The 17218-nt window shown below is 36.9% G+C and overlaps 1 protein-coding gene across 1 annotated transcript in view; it reads left to right on the top strand.

The window, feature by feature from the left end:
• Positions 1-17218, top strand: part of EDIL3 (EGF like and discoidin domains 3) — a 231014-nt gene that overhangs the window by 130619 nt on the left and 83177 nt on the right. Inside the window, exon 5 of the mRNA XM_088054435.1 lies at positions 3849-3962. Within this exon, the coding sequence (XP_087910561.1) occupies positions 3849-3962 (114 nt within the window). The remainder of the gene's footprint in view (positions 1-3848; positions 3963-17218) is intronic.

Raw genomic sequence — 17218 nt, 5'->3', positions numbered from 1 at the left:
CGTGACTTGGAGTTGAGATGAGCAGCCTGAGTGTGTTCCAGCAGCCAAAACGAGGACAAAACCAAAGGATAGAGAGAGAATGTTCTGGTCGGCAGGAGGGAGCTTCAGGAGGCCTGCATGGCAAAAGGCAGTGCTGGACCAGAAACAAGGGTTCAGGTGGCAGGAACCAGGAACTTGGGCTGTGAAAAGAACAAACAGGCAGGGGACAGGAACAAGACACTGGTGTGAGCTCTCAGGCAAAGCACAGGATATGTTGGCAAAAAAAAAATACCCAAAAAAACCTTTAAATTGAGCTTATTGGTCCTTTCTTCAGAAAAGGTCAGGTTTATACCAAGTACCTTGCTGAAGGACTCAAATGGCTCTATGTAAGAGTTGATATTTTTATTATGACAGCTGCATAATTTAAATATTCATTTCATAGGGGGTGATTTTTCAGGAAAATACATGTGACTATATTTAACAGGTAAAACCCAAAATGGGGGCTAAGCGTTATTAATTACATTATATTTGCAAGTACTAGTTTTTATTCATGTTTTATTAAATACTGAGAGGATTAAATAACTATATATATATATATATATATATAATCCATCAAAGGAGGACAAAAGCACAGAGATCTGCCCCTTGATGGTTTTCCAAGTCACTGCATGGTGTAGTCAAGTTCTCTATTACTTTCCTAGTTTCTGACGGTGTAGTTTTGTTCCAGGGTGCACCAGGACTGTGCTTCGAATAGAAGTCTGCTTAATAGCTTTGTGATTATGGATTGATCTTAGGAGAAAGGAAATTTAAATTTAATCATCTGCAGCGAAGAAACCTTAGCATAGCCTTTGCTTCCTGATCAACTCTCTCAGCCCTTCAAGCTGTTTCATTCAAGGAACAATCTATTTTCAGGAAATGGTCGGTTTCCATGTCCCTGCATCACCTTGAATTTCAGAGTCCCTTTTCAGTGCAGAAATTTTGGGACATTGGGCATTCAGGTTTTTTGGGGCTGGGGATTTTGGGGTGGTTTTGTTTGGGTTTTTAGTTTGGTTTGGGTTGGAGGTGTTTTTGTTGATTTTTTGTTTGTTTGTGTGGTATTGTAGTTCCTCTTGGTTTTCTTTCATTTTCTTTATTGTTTTTTGTTTGTTGGCTTTTTATCTAACCTGGACACTATCTAGAAACCCAGACTTTCCCTCTGTCTTTGATGAGTCCTGTTCACTGAGTGTTTATCAGTTCTTCTACCTCCCTCTGTGAGGAACTCTGATTTCTCTGGCAGCACCCATTTCTCTGTATTTTATTTGGTGCAAAGCAAAAGAACCTGCCTTGAAGCTAAAACTCAACCTTACCTGAAAAATCATGAGCAACCTGCAGTGATTTTACTGTGCATTATTAAATTACATCAAAAGAAAATCTCTGTCCTTCTTATGTAGGTTATGTGGTCGGTGAAGAATTAAAATCTGGTAACAGAGAGTTTTCTGTATGAGTCACTATTGCTGGTAGGAACAACTGCTCAAGAAACTCTGGCATTTTAAAATTTCTAGTGAAATTCACTTCTTGTCCTGATAATATGACAAAGTTTATGTCTTTCAGAAGGAAGGAACACACCAGCTGGTGTAAAGTGTGGTATCAGAATTGGCACATCTAGGAATTTGAGCATAATCTCACCACAATTCCTAGGAACCACCCTTAATTAAATATTCTTCTTCTGCATGTTCAGTTAAATGAAATAATAACAGGAAAATATGTAATTCTGTAGAAAGCACTATTTAACACATGTTCAAGAACATGTTCAAGAATGTTCCTTATTCTTTAACTCAGTTTAGTTGATTCAGTTGATTTTCTTTTCAACTAAAATGAAATGATGATGAAATGAACAATCTTTCCTCGTTCACTCATCAAATATGACATATTTGTTTGAGCTGATGGGACTCAAGGTTCTGATATTACAGGGAAGAAATCACTGTAGAAGCCTAGTAACAAAGATAATAATTAACAACTTTCATCTTTCTGATGCATCTGATCACTGCTGATTGCTTTGAAAGGATGTGGTGCTTCAAGCTCAGTTTATTTTCTCCACCACCACACAGACAATATGAAATATTCTGAAAAGCTGTGCATTTTCTCCTACATATTTCAACAGGAATGGCAAATTGGGGAAAAAAAAAAAAAATCTTGAGAAGATATTGTCTTTACTCAGGAAAGCTTTTAAGAGGATAAATTACCACCTGCATCTCACCAAGAGAGAGATAGTTCATATGTTCACTTAATGTTTTTCAGTTCACAGTGACCTTGATTTTTTTTTTTCCCCACGAATGTGTTAGCCTGTATTAAAGTGATGAATAACCAGATAAAAATGTAAGGTTAATGGGCTTTGCTTAAAAACGAAAATAGGAAGCCAAAGAATCTTGTTAAATTTTATAAATACATATAAAGAATTTAATTTAGAACTGAGCAGGTCTGTTCTTTGGTCATTTCCCTTGGCAGGTTTTATTTCTTGCACTATAAGCTGTTACTCCTCTTGTTCATCTTTAATAGAAAAATCTAAAAGCTAACTCTAGAGTTTTATTATGCCAGTATGTAATATCTTTATAAGTGAGAAATATTAAAATATGAGGGGTTAAAAAGAAGCCCAGGGATCTATTGCCATCATTAATTTTTAGCATAAAAATCAGAAATTTTTCTAGTTCAAACAATTGAAACTAGCCTTCATATTTCGCTGAAGACCTGTCTCTGCATTTCTATTCAAAACAATGGGAAGATTATCTATTCACTGTATAAAAAAACTGAGTTTTTGAATTTAGATTCCTGGAAAATGGAAAAAAAAAAGTCATGTTGAAAGCACAGAAGTCACACACTGAAACTACCAAATATTCAGCAACTTTGTTGACAGAACTGAATTATTCTCCTGAGCAAAGCTGTGTTGCATAAGATTTACACGTTTTTGTAACATTTTTTGTATTTTGTGTATGCCAGCAGGGAAAAAAAAAAACATCATTTTGGGGACAGAAGCAGATTCAACACAACAGCAAGGAGGGCGACTTCAGTTCCCAGTGATTTCCCATATTATCTACCATGTCATCTACCACATTTACCACATCCTCTACCCTTTTAAAAATATTTAACTGCAGCCCCTTTGGACAACGACGTATAAAATCTATGCAACATTTCAGCTCCATGCAGAATAAATATAAATGTGGAGACTGAGAAATTTAATTATGGCGCATCAATATCTCCCCTCTGCCCATTTAATGGTGACTGAAAAATTCTGTGTCACATTTGAGAGAAAAGGAATCTGATATTATACTTTAAAGCTGCTATATTGAAAGACACAGGGGAGTTTTATTCTTGCGGCGTCTGACAAAGCGTTGTGCAAAAGAGGAACTCAAGTGAGATTACCCACCGTTTCTCTTTTGAGTCTAATGAAATTTGCTGGCTTCAAGACTGAGTTATTAGTTTCAATTTGCCCACTAACTCGTTCACAGGAAGGGAATTTTTTAGCTGGTTAAACAACCTTGTCAATTATGTGTTTAATGAATTAAGATGAACTGAGACACATCTTTAACTGGCATCTGTTGATAAAGAAGTAGCTACATGCTTTGAAGTTTCAAGAATCACTACTGAATGCTCCACTGGAACTACTTCAATTTGCTGGGCTTTTTTTTTAAGGCCAAACTGTGACTTTTGGCTGTGATACACACATGAAGTTACAGTGGAAATCCTGGAATAAAACTTTAAATTATATTGTACAACTGGACATAATAAAACTTCTCTCTCACTCTTTTTTTTTTTTCTTTTTCCAGTTTTTTTTAAACGTATGTTTATTGCTTTTACCATGCTAATCCTGGCATCCTCCCCTGTGCTTCTTGCAGATGTGAATGAATGTGAAGCTGAACCCTGCAGGAATGGTGGAATCTGCACAGATCTTGTTGCCAACTATTCCTGTGAATGCCCAGGTGAATTTATGGGAAGGAACTGCCAACAGAGTAAGTACAGCATGGTTTTAAAACTTTATCTTTTAATAATATAAAAGATAAGATTTTATTTTTTACAGGGAAAAAAAAAAAAGAGAAAAAAGAAAATAAAATGTTTTAATGTACTGTGAAAATACTTCTTTACAAATAAAGAAACCTCAAAATAGCCATCCCATTCCCTTCAAAACTGGAGGAATTTCAGAGACCAGATCTATCACTCGTTCAAGTAGAACATCTGATACGATGGAAATATTTGCAAAAATGTATAATAAATATCTACAGTTTAGCAAGAAGTAAAATAGTGTAAAGTAGAAAAATACAAAAAAATTATTCAGGCTGGGGTTTCATCTCATTAAATATCCTGTCTTCAGCAGTGTTTTTAGCACAAATCAAGTGTAAGAAGAGGGAAAAAATATCAGTTATTTGCTCTGATGTGTCTCCTAGCCTCTGAAATTTGGACCACTGCTTTCTGGGGAAGACATTAATAGAATTAATAGTCATTATTGGACCTGTCCTGGGAACAGTCTCACATGATTTTTACAGTAAAATTGATTGTGGATGCACCATAAAAGTCTGATTCCTAAAGCTCTTCATGGATGATAGACCAGGTAGTCCTGAAGACTAGCAAAAATAAAATAAACTTCTTTGCCACAAAATGCAATATACCTTAAGAGTTAGATATTAGAGGCTGTTGGGTTTTAAATACTGTAAAGATGAAAGCTTGTGTGTTATTTTTTTTTTTTTAATAAAACATGTTAAAATGATGGTATTGTGGATAAAGCTAATATAGTTCCAATGTATATTACCATAAAAAGAAACAGGAAAGTATTTGACAACTGGAGTTACTAGTGTTGGGTATTACATTCAAAATACTTGAAATACTGGGCTCATCCACATTCACATAAGAAAGGGAGTTTCTAGTGCAAGGAAAATCCTACTTTATGTAGCAAAAAACGAGAAAAGGTGTTACAAGTTGAAGGATAAATAAATGAAACCATAACAAAGTCGAAAAACATGGTTCTCTTTCCTGCATTCACATTGTGGATGCATGGGGGAGAGTAGAGGGGAAAACAGGATGGGCCAATAACAACAAATGTTTTTTTGAAGTAACTTCAGTGAATTACATTTATACATTATACATTTACACACCACAGAAAAAAAGATCTGAGGCACCCAACAAAATGTGTATGTAGTCCTAGACAGGAATAAAAGACAGAGATTTGCTTTGAGGAAGTCACAGGTCTCAATGGCTACCTGAAAGAATTAATAAAAAAAAAAAAAAAAAGAAAAAAAGGTGTCTATTAAAGTGTTTTTCAGAATTTGCTGGTGAAGCAATTCATGCATTTCCTTATTAGGTGCAATTGAATTGCCATTTGGAATTCTGCCAGGAATCTCATCCATCTCTTCAGAGTTTATCCCTTCTGTATTTTGGCTGCATCATGAGCACTGCTCAGAAAATAGATCACATAAACCCAATTTCCTGTTTTGCTGGAAATGGGCTAGTCAGAGCTATTACTTAAGTGATCATTGCATTTTCTGAACCATCATCTGTTATTTTATATTCCTTTTTTTTTAATAGATGAATATGTAGCAATATACAAAAATAACTTTGTGTCTGAAGTTGCGTATCTTAATATATTAAACTGAATTAAGTTTTATGTATGTGCATAGGCACAGACACATATTTCTGGTTCTGAGAGCATAGTACAGAAAGTATATGTATGTACAAAAAAATTCAAATTTTCCAGTTTATTGAAATATTGTAAGGACTCTGCTGTTCTATTGCAAAATCTGTTACCCACACTGTCTTTCTGGGTCTTATTTTGGGGGAATTCATATTTTGGGGGATATATAAATATAGAAATAGATATAGATATAAATATAAATATAGATATAGATATAAATATAAATATAGATATAAATATAAATATAAATATAAATATAAATATAAATATAAATATAAATATAAATATAAATATAAATATAAATATAAATATAAATATAAGTAGTTTACCATCTCTATAAATCTGCACTACACCATTTTCTATAGCTGGGCTCAAAAACAAGGGTTTTTTTCCATTAGAGGTTTGGTTATGTCATCACACTTAATTACGTAGTTACAAGTAGTTATTACACATTCTAATTACACCATCAAAGTTTTACACATATTTACAGTAATCATATAATTAAATACTGTTATGCTAATTATGTAAATTACTGACTGCTGTCTCAGAATTACCTCACAACGCTCAAAGATTCCTGAGTCACATCACAGAATATGTAAAATATCCTAGATGTAGAGTAAAAAAAACCTGCACAAATGCATCATGCAAGCTACTTTTCCAGTATGCATTGTCTAATAATTCATCTAGTTTGTTATAGCCCAAATATCATGCTTTGCAACAAGCATTTTTCTTGTTACACATCAGCCTCCTCTACTTTATGTCAGGTTTTTTTTTTTACTAGACCTTCACCTACGCTTTCCCTCTTTTTTTAATTCCACCATTTGATTTCACCACACTTAATTCCTCTTTGCTAATCTCCTAAATAATTCCCATCCATTCTATCTCATTTGTAGCACTTTTCAGGTGTGAGACAGCTGTTGTGCTACGCTCAGCTCCTGGGAGCCTTGTGTGACACCCATCCCAAATCCTTCTGAGTAGTCCCAAAAGTCTCTGAAATAACTAGTGCAGGTAGTCTCAGCTGACCTGAGAAGGAAAGGGTTGAAAATGAGTATAAAAATTAGAGTAAAATGATATTTTAATGTATATTTGTCATATTTGGACCACCTTAACCATCCTCTGAGTCTGTGTCTGACATGGATGAGATTCCTTTCCTTTTCCTTTCCTTTTCCTTTCCTTTTCCTTTCCTTTTCCTTTCCTCTCTTTTTTTCTCTTTTTCTCTCACTCTCACTCTCACTCTTATGAGCTATGGCTGGTTTTACCAATTTGGGCATAAATGGTATTTAAACCAGCTGCTTCTCATTTCTGGAAAGCAAGGATGTGGCAAAATCAGGGTAAAGTGGAGTGTGAGAGCACTGACAGCCTCAAAACATATTCAGCCATTCTGGGATGAGCTTATCAGCCTGTTAAGAGATACTTCAACAAACATCTGGTATTTACAGAACCCACCTGCAGATGTTTAGCAAACACAGAATGGGAATAAAGCACCTTTCCCCATCTTCTGAATCCAAAATTTAAGCTATACTGATTCCATATTACTTCCCTGATTTCTTAAGGCCTCTGAATTTCCTTGGTGCAGCTGCATCTCCTTCTGCTCCCTCACTCTCTGGACCAATTCCTTGCTCCTGTGCTGGATTCAAACTATCAGTTATGATCATGTCCATTTGCAGCTTTCCATGGTCTTGGATTGTCCCTAAATAAAGTGCTGCTTCCAAAACAGTTTCTCCTGTGGTTGGAGGGTCTGATTTTGTTTTTACTTTGTGGATCACAACATTCTCTTGCAGGCACTTTCATCACAGTCAGGCTGTTTGCATTATTCAGTGCAAATCTATATTGTTAAAATCTCCCATGATCAGCATGGGTAGTGAATTACAGTAATATATGAGCAGTTCCACAGGTGATTTTTCAATCCCTTTCATTCCCATTTTAATGGTTTTAATCAAACAGATGGTAGCAGACAGTGGACACCTTACAATTCCACCACTGTGCATTTTGGAGCTGTGTTTTGCTAATTGCCAAGAGTTGCTGCCATTAAAGCATATGGCAAATTTTCTCGTGCTTTTTTCTTTAAAGAACCAGATCAAAATAGTCACTATAAATATTTCTTTACATATACTATGCCCCCTTCACCTCCTTTTCTGTGGATTCAACATGCCCATATGCAGGAGAACTGCATTCAAAGCAAGTGCACCAATTTATTTGTCTAGCATGTCAGAAATCCTGGCAAGCATTGTACCTCCACCTTGCTCTCATTGATTTCCTCTGCTTTTATGGTTTAGCACACTATTGTGTCTCTGTTGCTCTTGGTTGCCTCCTGCCTTCCTCTCTGTGGAAATCAAAGTGGCATTTTCTTTCCATTCACATGGAAATGCCTGTTCTTTCAATGTCTTTTTGACTCAAAAAGCTGTATGAAGGTCTGACGGATCTAGGCATAAGGAGATGTTTGAGACTTCTGCTTACGCGCAGCCTGATACTCCCAGGCTAGGTGGCTTCACTCAAAGCACACTAATGCATTATGACTTTGGAATTTTCCTTCTCTCAAAATGATTCCCAGGGCGTGACCCTGATTTGTAGTTTGGGATAAATAATTTGTTTTACAGTACCTTTTCTAATAGACCCTTACTCCTTTTCATGCTGTCTGTATTTCACTTGTGTGTTGTCAAGGCAGCGTGTTGGGTCTTTCTGGCTTCAGGTGCTTGTTCTTTGAACTCTTCTGCTTGGTGCTCACAGCCTTGGGTGAATTTTGGATTATCTCTGTCTTACAGATCCAGCTCTGACCAACCCTGGCCCAGCAAGGTCCAGGGTTCATAAAGCCTCCATGCTTAAATTCAGAAAAAACCTTCTCAAAACAGACATAAGGGCATAAAAAGTGCACAGAAAATCAGAACAGTTTATGAAACATTAAAAAGCTGTGTCTTCGGGGGGAAGGCTTATGGCTGAATAAAATTTGCCTTCCAGGGAATCTGTGTTTTCAAAATATGGATAGGAATCAGAATTTCACCAATTTCTTAAATCAATGAACATGGTTAGAGGCTTTCTGGTGAGCTCAGTTCATGGAATTGCCCTGTTAAAATTAAGATGTTAAGAACTGAATGGCAAAGGAGATCCCATTGCATATATGCCTTATTTCCAGATTAGCTTCTGGGGAACCTTGGTTTTGAGACCTGAGCTTCTTTATTCACCTCCAGGAAATACTTTGAGCTTGTGTTCAGCCACTGTGAAACTCTTCACCTGCCAGGAATCAACACAATATCCAGTTCTCCAAACCACTTATCATCATAAAAATCTCTGTCAAAGAGATTTAGGAGGGTCTATTCTTCCCTACAGCTCAAAATATCAGTTTGATTAATTCTGTGAATAATGCTCTAAGAAGTTTGAGTTTAAGCTTATTCTTGATTGTTTGGAATGTGTGCCTGTTTCACAATCTCAGATACCGGAGTTAAATATGAAGTCCAAAATCATTGGAGTACAAAGCTGGACCAATTTACTAATGAAGGATTGGCAAGGGGGAAAAAAGGGAAGGCAATTAATAAAGCAGATAAGTTCTTTGATCCAATGAACTTCACAGCCACGTAGGTATTGGGCTGGTAGAAAGGAGAGGCAGGGGAAAGAGCCTGGGCATGAAATCAAAGCTTGACACCAGTTAAAAAATGTTAATCAAACTGTGGTCTAATCCAGAAAGTGGGAACTCTAATTAACTTTTAAGGCAAAGAGAAGGGTTTGTTTAAATTTTAATATTTTTCTTGCTTTGTTTCACTTCAGAGATCATAAAATTTAAAAGCCAGCATTCTCAGCTTATTGTCAGCAGGGGATACAAGGCAGAAAAAGTCAGTAAATATGTACATTCCTGCTAGTCATTATTTAGATGACAAATTCAGGGCTTCCACGGAAAAATTAAGGAGGTTTTATAGATAGGATGTGTGTGCTTGTGTAGATGCATGTACACAAAATTATTAATCATAGAGAATTAATTTTTAATGTCATCAGGGTAGTTAATTTATCATTCACTTGATATCCTTATGGATTTATGGGATTATGTGTGGTTAATCTCATACAAAAGAAATAATGGAAAGAAAATCGTGCCTACAAGAATTTTATCCATTTAATATCAAGTTAATAGAACTAGTGTGAACTCCCTGGATTACAGTAATATCTCAGAGCAGAAACATATCAGAAATACACTCTGAAAGTGCAAGAGGGAGAATTTTTACATGTCAAATGTGACTTCAGGCCATGTAATTCAACTCAACCTCAGTAATTTGTCCTTTTCTGAACATGTCATAAGAATAGAAGCAAAAAATATTCTAAAAGTTCAATTGCTACTTCAAAGAGAGGCTAACATCAGTAACAGGAATTCTGCTTTGTACACATCTTTAACTATTTCAGCTAATCTTGAACGGAATACAATTTCTATATTTGCATTGGACAAAACCCCTCTGGAGTGTCTTGCTGAAAATGATGAGTTTTGCTGAATCTGCAGCGCTCTGTGAACGTTGTCTGGCAGGCATTTCTGCGTGTCGCCTTGGTATGAAAGTGCAAAGAGGCAGAAAATGTTACAGAAACGACAGAACACGTTGTTAGCATTGAAGTGTTCTCCCAGGCATTTCAATGACCTAGTGAGAAGTATTAATCAAACTCCCACATTTCCAACACCAAGTCTTCAAACAAAGCACACCCTGCCCATTCCACTGGAGACTTTCTCTGTCCAGGCATCCCGAGCAGGGCACAGAGGTGTTTGCAAATCTGGGCTCAGCAGATCAGAACTGTAGTTCAGCAAAAAAAGGGAAATGAGATTGATCTCTCTGTGTTTGATGTTGAAACAAAGTCCTCAGCCCTGTGCCTTCGGGTACATTTTCATCTTGCTGCACTGGCACTGTACAGAAATGTATCCTTTTGAAAACTAATTTCTTGATATCTTGTTTTGATTAGGCAGGGGAGGATTCAGTCTTTACTGAGACACCTGGCAGAATCTCGGTGTAAAATACTCAGGCAAGCCCTGAAGGCCCAATAGGAATATTTAAAATCCGTAATTGTTTCCTTGCTCCATGAGTCATCAAGTTCAGCAATAGATTTTATTGCTCAAAAACTCAAAATATTATCTCAAGTCTGTATTGAACCCTGTGTTGTTGACTTGAGATTGCACCACCTTGTTGTGGCAACTTTCTTGCCATGTTTTCTTACTTAAACCTGTGGATCTGCTTTTTTTAAATGGTTTGTGTCATTCTTGACTCAGTTGCCCTCAGCAAAAAGAGGATGGAGTCAGGGATTCCTCCTGCCTCTTTTCCTACTGTGGGAGAGGTGTGACCCTACCTTTTCACAGAATCCTAGATACTCACAAAGAGTAGAGGAGAAAAAAAAAAAAATCCTCATCTTATAAACATGATCCACTGTTCCTTTGTTGGAAGAACTTTTATGTGCATTTTTATGTGTGGCAAAGCCTATGACAATGAATATTTCAGTGTTTCTAAGCCTTAAAAGAAAAATTACAGCACTCCATTATTCTCGAAGTAGACCTTATAGCTCTTAAGTTCCTGGTCTGGTCAATAATGCACATTCTTTTTTTATGTCCTGGCAGAAATGAAAAATAATTTGCAGGTAAGAAATTGGTACTATAAAAGAAATAAAATCTGGACTGTAGACTGTAGAAGGAAGCTCAAAACAAATCACAGGTTATTATGACCAAAAGAAGCCTCCTAAAAGTATGGAATGAAAAACTGCTAATGATTATAAATGTATGAAAAGGATATATATTAAATATAAACAATAAGGGTACATTAAATATAAAAATTTACAGCTGTAGCCGGTTTAAAAAAGTTCCCAATAGCCAAGTCACAGGAACATTTTGAAATACCTTATTTCAAGGCTTATTATATAAGAAATTGGGTATTTATTTACAAACAGATTGATTGTGGAGGGTGGTTTGCCATAAGAATTAGCCTGGTCTTGTTTGCTGCTACCCTTTGGTGGTCACAGGAATCATCAATTTGAGTACAATCATCTCCAGGGCTGTACAAACTCCTCATAAGGAAACTGTCTCCAGCTCTGCAGTAGTTAACAAGCCAGGCACAGGAGTGGAATTACAAGTGAGCATGGCATAAAGCTTGCAAAACTTGGGGGTTTGAAAGCTGACTCACATTTTGGAGCTTCACTTAGCCGTGGAGCACGAGTGAAGCTGTGAAACATGAAAATCCATCTGAACGACAGAGAAAAAAAATAAAATTAAAAAAGAATAAAATAAAATAAAAAAATAACACAGTTACACGAGCCCTAAATGAACTAAAATCTCCACGCTGAGCTCAGCTCTCCCACCTGCAGCTTTCAGGAGGAGAGGGAAATGTGGTATGTTGAGTGCTCAGCTTCCCACAGAGGGAAGAGTGGCCGCTCCCGCTGCTCCGGACAGACGGACGGTCCTGCACGGCCGCGGTGCAGCCACGGCTGAGGGACCTGGCAGGGGATGCTGGGCACTGCCACTGCTCCAGTCCCCAGCTGCCACCACCTCCATTCCATCAGAGGATCCCAGGGCTTCCCAGGGGATGAGCTGATGTGAAAGATTTGGTGGCGGCGCAATGGGGAGAGAGAAAAATTTTGTTTTCTTTCGGCCGTGGTGATGGAAAGGAGGGACTCAGAAGGGTGCAAGCAGGTTTTTGAAATGAACTAGAGCGAAAAATTTAAATATCCACAACTGTGATAGAGTGCTTTCCAAGAAGAGCTGGCAGAATTACCTCTTAATTCAATTTTCCTTTGTACCACTGACTGTTTTCCTGTATTAGTGCGGAATGTAACTTGACCAGCTCTTTGTTTAATGCAGATAAAAATTTTCTTCACAGAAAATATCATGCAAAACTTTTACCTTTTAAAACACATTAATACCCATTGCTGCTCCAGAAAAATCTGATAGACCTCACCCATAAATCATGATTTCCCTCCACTGGCAAATCTCCCTATTTAATACTAACATTGCATGCCTTCACTGAAGATCAGTTTCAATGTGTAGTTTGCAATATCATATTTATTGCTATTCTAATAATATCAATTCCCATTTATGCTCCTGTTGCTGAAACATAATTTTGTAATTACACTCTTCCTGGTTTTTACAAAATTCAGTTTTACCCATCTGTGATGTGAGCTTTCGTCATAGATTAGCACAAAAAGTAAAGGTGTTGTAATTCATTAGTTAGTCATTCTTCAAAGTTAGAGAAACAACAAGCAATGCTGGGAAATTTACAGCTTTGAAAGCAAATTTGAATCCTCATGTCCACTCTCAGAAAAAAAAGGATTATTTTTCTTCAGTAATTCTGAAAATTCCCTTATTCTTCTGGATAGGAGCTTCCAAACAGAAAGCTGATTATTAATTTTACTGTTATTATTGAAACCTCTTCATCTTCTTTTTCTTACCGCCTGGTCCTTCCACAATATGTTTTACAATGCCTTTTTCCCTTTCCATCAGACCTGAATTTGAGTCAGTGTTTGGTTTCACTCATATTTAGACATAGGAAGATTTTTTTTCATGATAAAAAATGTCAGGTGGAAAATCCTCAGGAGTTTCTTTCCCAAAGTGCACGATGGAATCAGTTCAGCCTCATTTCTGCTGAAGGTGTGGTGGGTTTTCCACTGAGTTTTCTGCAGGTGAAATGGGCCACAGGTCCTTTGAAAGCTGTGCTTAATCTTAGACATAAAGCTGTATCTGCTGGAAGTAAAATGTGATTTAATAATGAAGTGTAACGTGTTTTCCCCCTTTATTTAAGTTACACTTCTCCAGAATTGATTTTACATTGCTTTAAATATTTATTAAATTAATTCAATTTATTAAATAAATAATATTTAATTGCTTTCAGTATTAAAGCACTATTTTTTAGGTTGCTTGTTATTAGCATTTAGTGATGGAGAGAGTGCTAATTTCAGAGACTTTCCACACTTTAAATAAATGGGGTGGGTGAAAAGCCTAAATTTTAGCCACCAACTAGCCCAGTGACTACAGCTCTAAGTGCAAGGAGAAGCAGGCCCAAGGGATTCACCAAGACAAGTTACTGGGTAGGGAGTTTGGGAAATTAGTGGGAAAGAAAGCTGGGAGAGGAGTAATTTTTGTGAACAGCAAAAAACTTTACCTGCCCAATGTGCCCATGTGTAAGAAATGTAACCCTGAGGAGTGTTTCCTTTTGGGAAAGCTGGGAGGCCACCATCCTCCTCCGTGGCTGGAGAAGGGAAAAGCAGATTCCAGTCTCTGATGTAACTGGAAATTTTTATGCATGTTGGAGAACCTTCAGAAGGCAGTGTGAGAGTCCTGGACGAGAATTCCCAGTACCCTGGGAGCTGGGGCATGGATAACATGATCAGACAGGGAAGGAATTTCTTTCTCTTCTTCCTTTCTCAGGCACTGGTCTTGTTCACTTAAAGTTTACATCTCCTGGAAGGGACATAAACTTGCAGCTTGAGCTGCCCCATTTCCCTTCAGTTCATTTTTATTCAAAGTTTTGGGTGCAAACAGGGATGCTGAGGAGACCTCGCATGCTCCCATCCTTCCCTCGATCCTGAGTTTTGCTGAGATTAGGTCTCCTTGCAAAAAGACATCTCAGAAAACAAATTTCCCTGCTCTGGCAATTCCTGTTGCAGCTGAATTAGCAAAACAGCACCCAGTGTTGTGATGCTTTGGTCCCTGTAAACCCCAAAGGGACTGGAAGTCACAGGGAATTCTACAAAGTAAGACTGAGACAAGAAAAAAATTAGGAGATGATAGGGTGAAGAGGATTTTGGGAATTTTAACTTCTATATTTTTTTCTTTTTTTCTTTTCTTTTTTTTTTTTTAGCTTTTTGATCAATCACTATGGATAACTAATAGCTTAGTTTGGTGCTATTGTTACTTTTTTGAGTCAAAAGAACTGAATAGGTTGGCCCTGGCAATAGCAGTGCAATTTTGCCTTGTGCAACTTTATATGGAATTTATTAATAGAGATATTATTGCCACAACAAGCCCTCCTGGCTCTCATGCAGACATGAGAGTATAATGAATCAAGGGATATTAGTGGAGTTACACCTATTTATGTATTACTGACAGGTAACTTCACATTTGCCTTTTGTTATAACCTTTATGAACAGTTACTTTTGCATAGATAGTAGTGAAATCAATCTACAAAATCAATCTATGCCACTTCAAACACCTACAAAAAGCATTTTGTAAGATCAGGTGAGAAGATTTTCTCCACAATAAATTCAAATATTTATATATATTTTTTACTCTTAAAACAAAACTGCCAAATGATTTGAAATTATTTAAATGATGTTACCTAAACACTTGAAAATGTAAGTGCCACAGTTATCTACTGGCTTCAGTGACCATATTTATTTTTATTTCAGGAAATTATGTACTATAGAATATTATCATAGTATATATTATATTATATATTATTATGTTATTATATATCATATATTATCATATTATTGTTTACCTTTTCAGCTGAGAAATACAACCTTCTTCTTGATAATCCCCTAGCAAACTTTTTTTTTTCTGTATGAAATTAAATTATTGGATAATTAGATTTCCTACAGAACACAAAGAGCCTGTAAACAGCATTAAAAGGACATGTTTTTGAAAAAGTAGCTTTTTAATGCTTAGTTTTTATTCTAATGAATGTACTCATTATATATGCAAAGTGTTTTCTTGGAGAGTTTATTTTTAAATATGCTATTTATATGAATTAAAAAAGGGATTCTTAGCTAAATTTCACTACCATGTTGGTGGGAAATTCTTGAGAATACAAAAATCCTTCATATTAGGTCAGGTATTTCAACAAAGGGTGGCTTAACATTTTGTCTCTGGCTGTGGTAATGACAATCATTTCACAGGAATATTAAAAGTACACCCCTGGTCAGTGTCTCTTTAGTATCATCCTTGGACCTGCAGTGGCTGAATTTGTCCAGCTCCTTTTTGAACTGTGCTGCATCTTCTGGAAGGCTCCAGGAGGTCACAACCCCCCATGCCAAGAAGAACATTTTTTCCTTTTAAAAATAAAAAAAAAAAAACAGGCTAAGCTGATTTCTTGTGAATTTCAGTGAGTGCTCCCTAATTTCAGCAGTGTCAAGGTGACATCTTGCCCATGTTTATGTGAAGTTGTATCTCTCCTCAGTCTCCAACTTGAGCAATCCTGTGCTCTTTGCAGCTCTAATGGCCATTTCCAGGTTTGCTACAGTGCAGGCACATTTTAGGGATTTTGTCTCTTCCCTTTGCCTACATTGAGGCTCATCTGTCGCCCTTTTGACCACTCACTCAGTTTTCCATGTCCTCCTGGAGCTGCTCATCATCAGAGTGGCATTTGATCCAGAGAGCTTCAAATTGGACAATTTCCCCATTCACAGTTTCCTCCTGGCCACTGATGAGTAAAACTGACTCTAGCAATGACCCTAGGGGAATGACACTGCTAACATTTTGTCCTGAAAAGACATTTTCTGTTCTGTAATTAGACTTCTGGCTATAGCAGGGCCATTTTCCCACTCCCTGGCAAGATCCTTTCATGTGGAACCTCATCAAGTGCCTTCTGAAAATCCAAGTGTGCTGTTTCCACTGTATTTCCTTTATCCCTGTGCATATCATCTCTATTAAAGGACTGCAAAAAGTGAATCAGAACTGCCACTTACAGGGGGAATATTGGCTCTTTTCCACACCTTTTCCTAGGTTCCTTATGATCTTAATTACAGAACTATCTATTAGTACACCTCTGTAGTTCCTGAATCTTTTTTTGGCCCAATTCTTAAAAACACTATGCTATGAAATCACTTCACTAGAAAAAGTGATTTAAAAAAAACCAAAAAAACCAAAAAAACCAGAAAGAAGCCTCAAGTTCTTTCTGCTTCCTTTTTTATTTTAAGGTTTTTTTACTCTCAGACTATCTAAGGGTTGCCCAACTTCATTTTCAGTCTGGGTCCTCAGAGTGGAGTTGTAGAGCACATAAGGGCCCAAAGTTAATTTTATGACCTTTTTATAAAAGTGTGAGAGCATGTTCGGTAATGGAAACCCATGACAGTCACTCTGCAATAATGGCACTCTTGAGAAGCAGAAAGTAAAATTCAATTTCTTTTAATTTGATTAGTCCTGATGGCCACTGCTTACACACATGGACCATGCTAGGTGGTAACAGAATAATGCACTGCTTTTGGAGGAGATGCTACATCAGCACAAAAAGTGTTTAATCTCTTTGGACATATCAGCAAATTGGTGGCAATTCTTCCCATTACTGTCTAAAAAGCTGTCTTCTGCTGCGTGCAACGTAACTAATCACCTCATTTTCATGTCACTTCCTGCAGACCTGAAGCTCAACACAGCATCCTTTGAAAAGTTTTGCTTGTCTGAAAGTGTCTGTGTGCTCGTTAGCTGCTGCCGATGCAAATTGGTGAAGATGTTGCCTTTGACGTGCATTATTTTATGTGAAGGCATGAAACAAGGTTAATCATACCCTGCACCTCAGTGCTGCAGTGCCACACTGTCTGCTCACATCCTAGGGAGTCACACTTCAGAAATCAGAGTAATAATAATTAAAATGTTAATAGGTCAAGGAAATCAGTTTTGTTTTGTTTTAAATCTGTGGAGCTTGCTTA

The sequence above is a fragment of the Pseudopodoces humilis genome, chromosome 4 (assembly GCF_049639895.1).
Source record: "Pseudopodoces humilis isolate 2021_Gansu_Grassland_sample_001 chromosome 4, ASM4963989v1, whole genome shotgun sequence".
Lineage (NCBI taxonomy): Eukaryota > Metazoa > Chordata > Aves > Passeriformes > Paridae > Pseudopodoces > Pseudopodoces humilis.
This window is presented reverse-complemented; position numbering and strand designations above follow the sequence as displayed.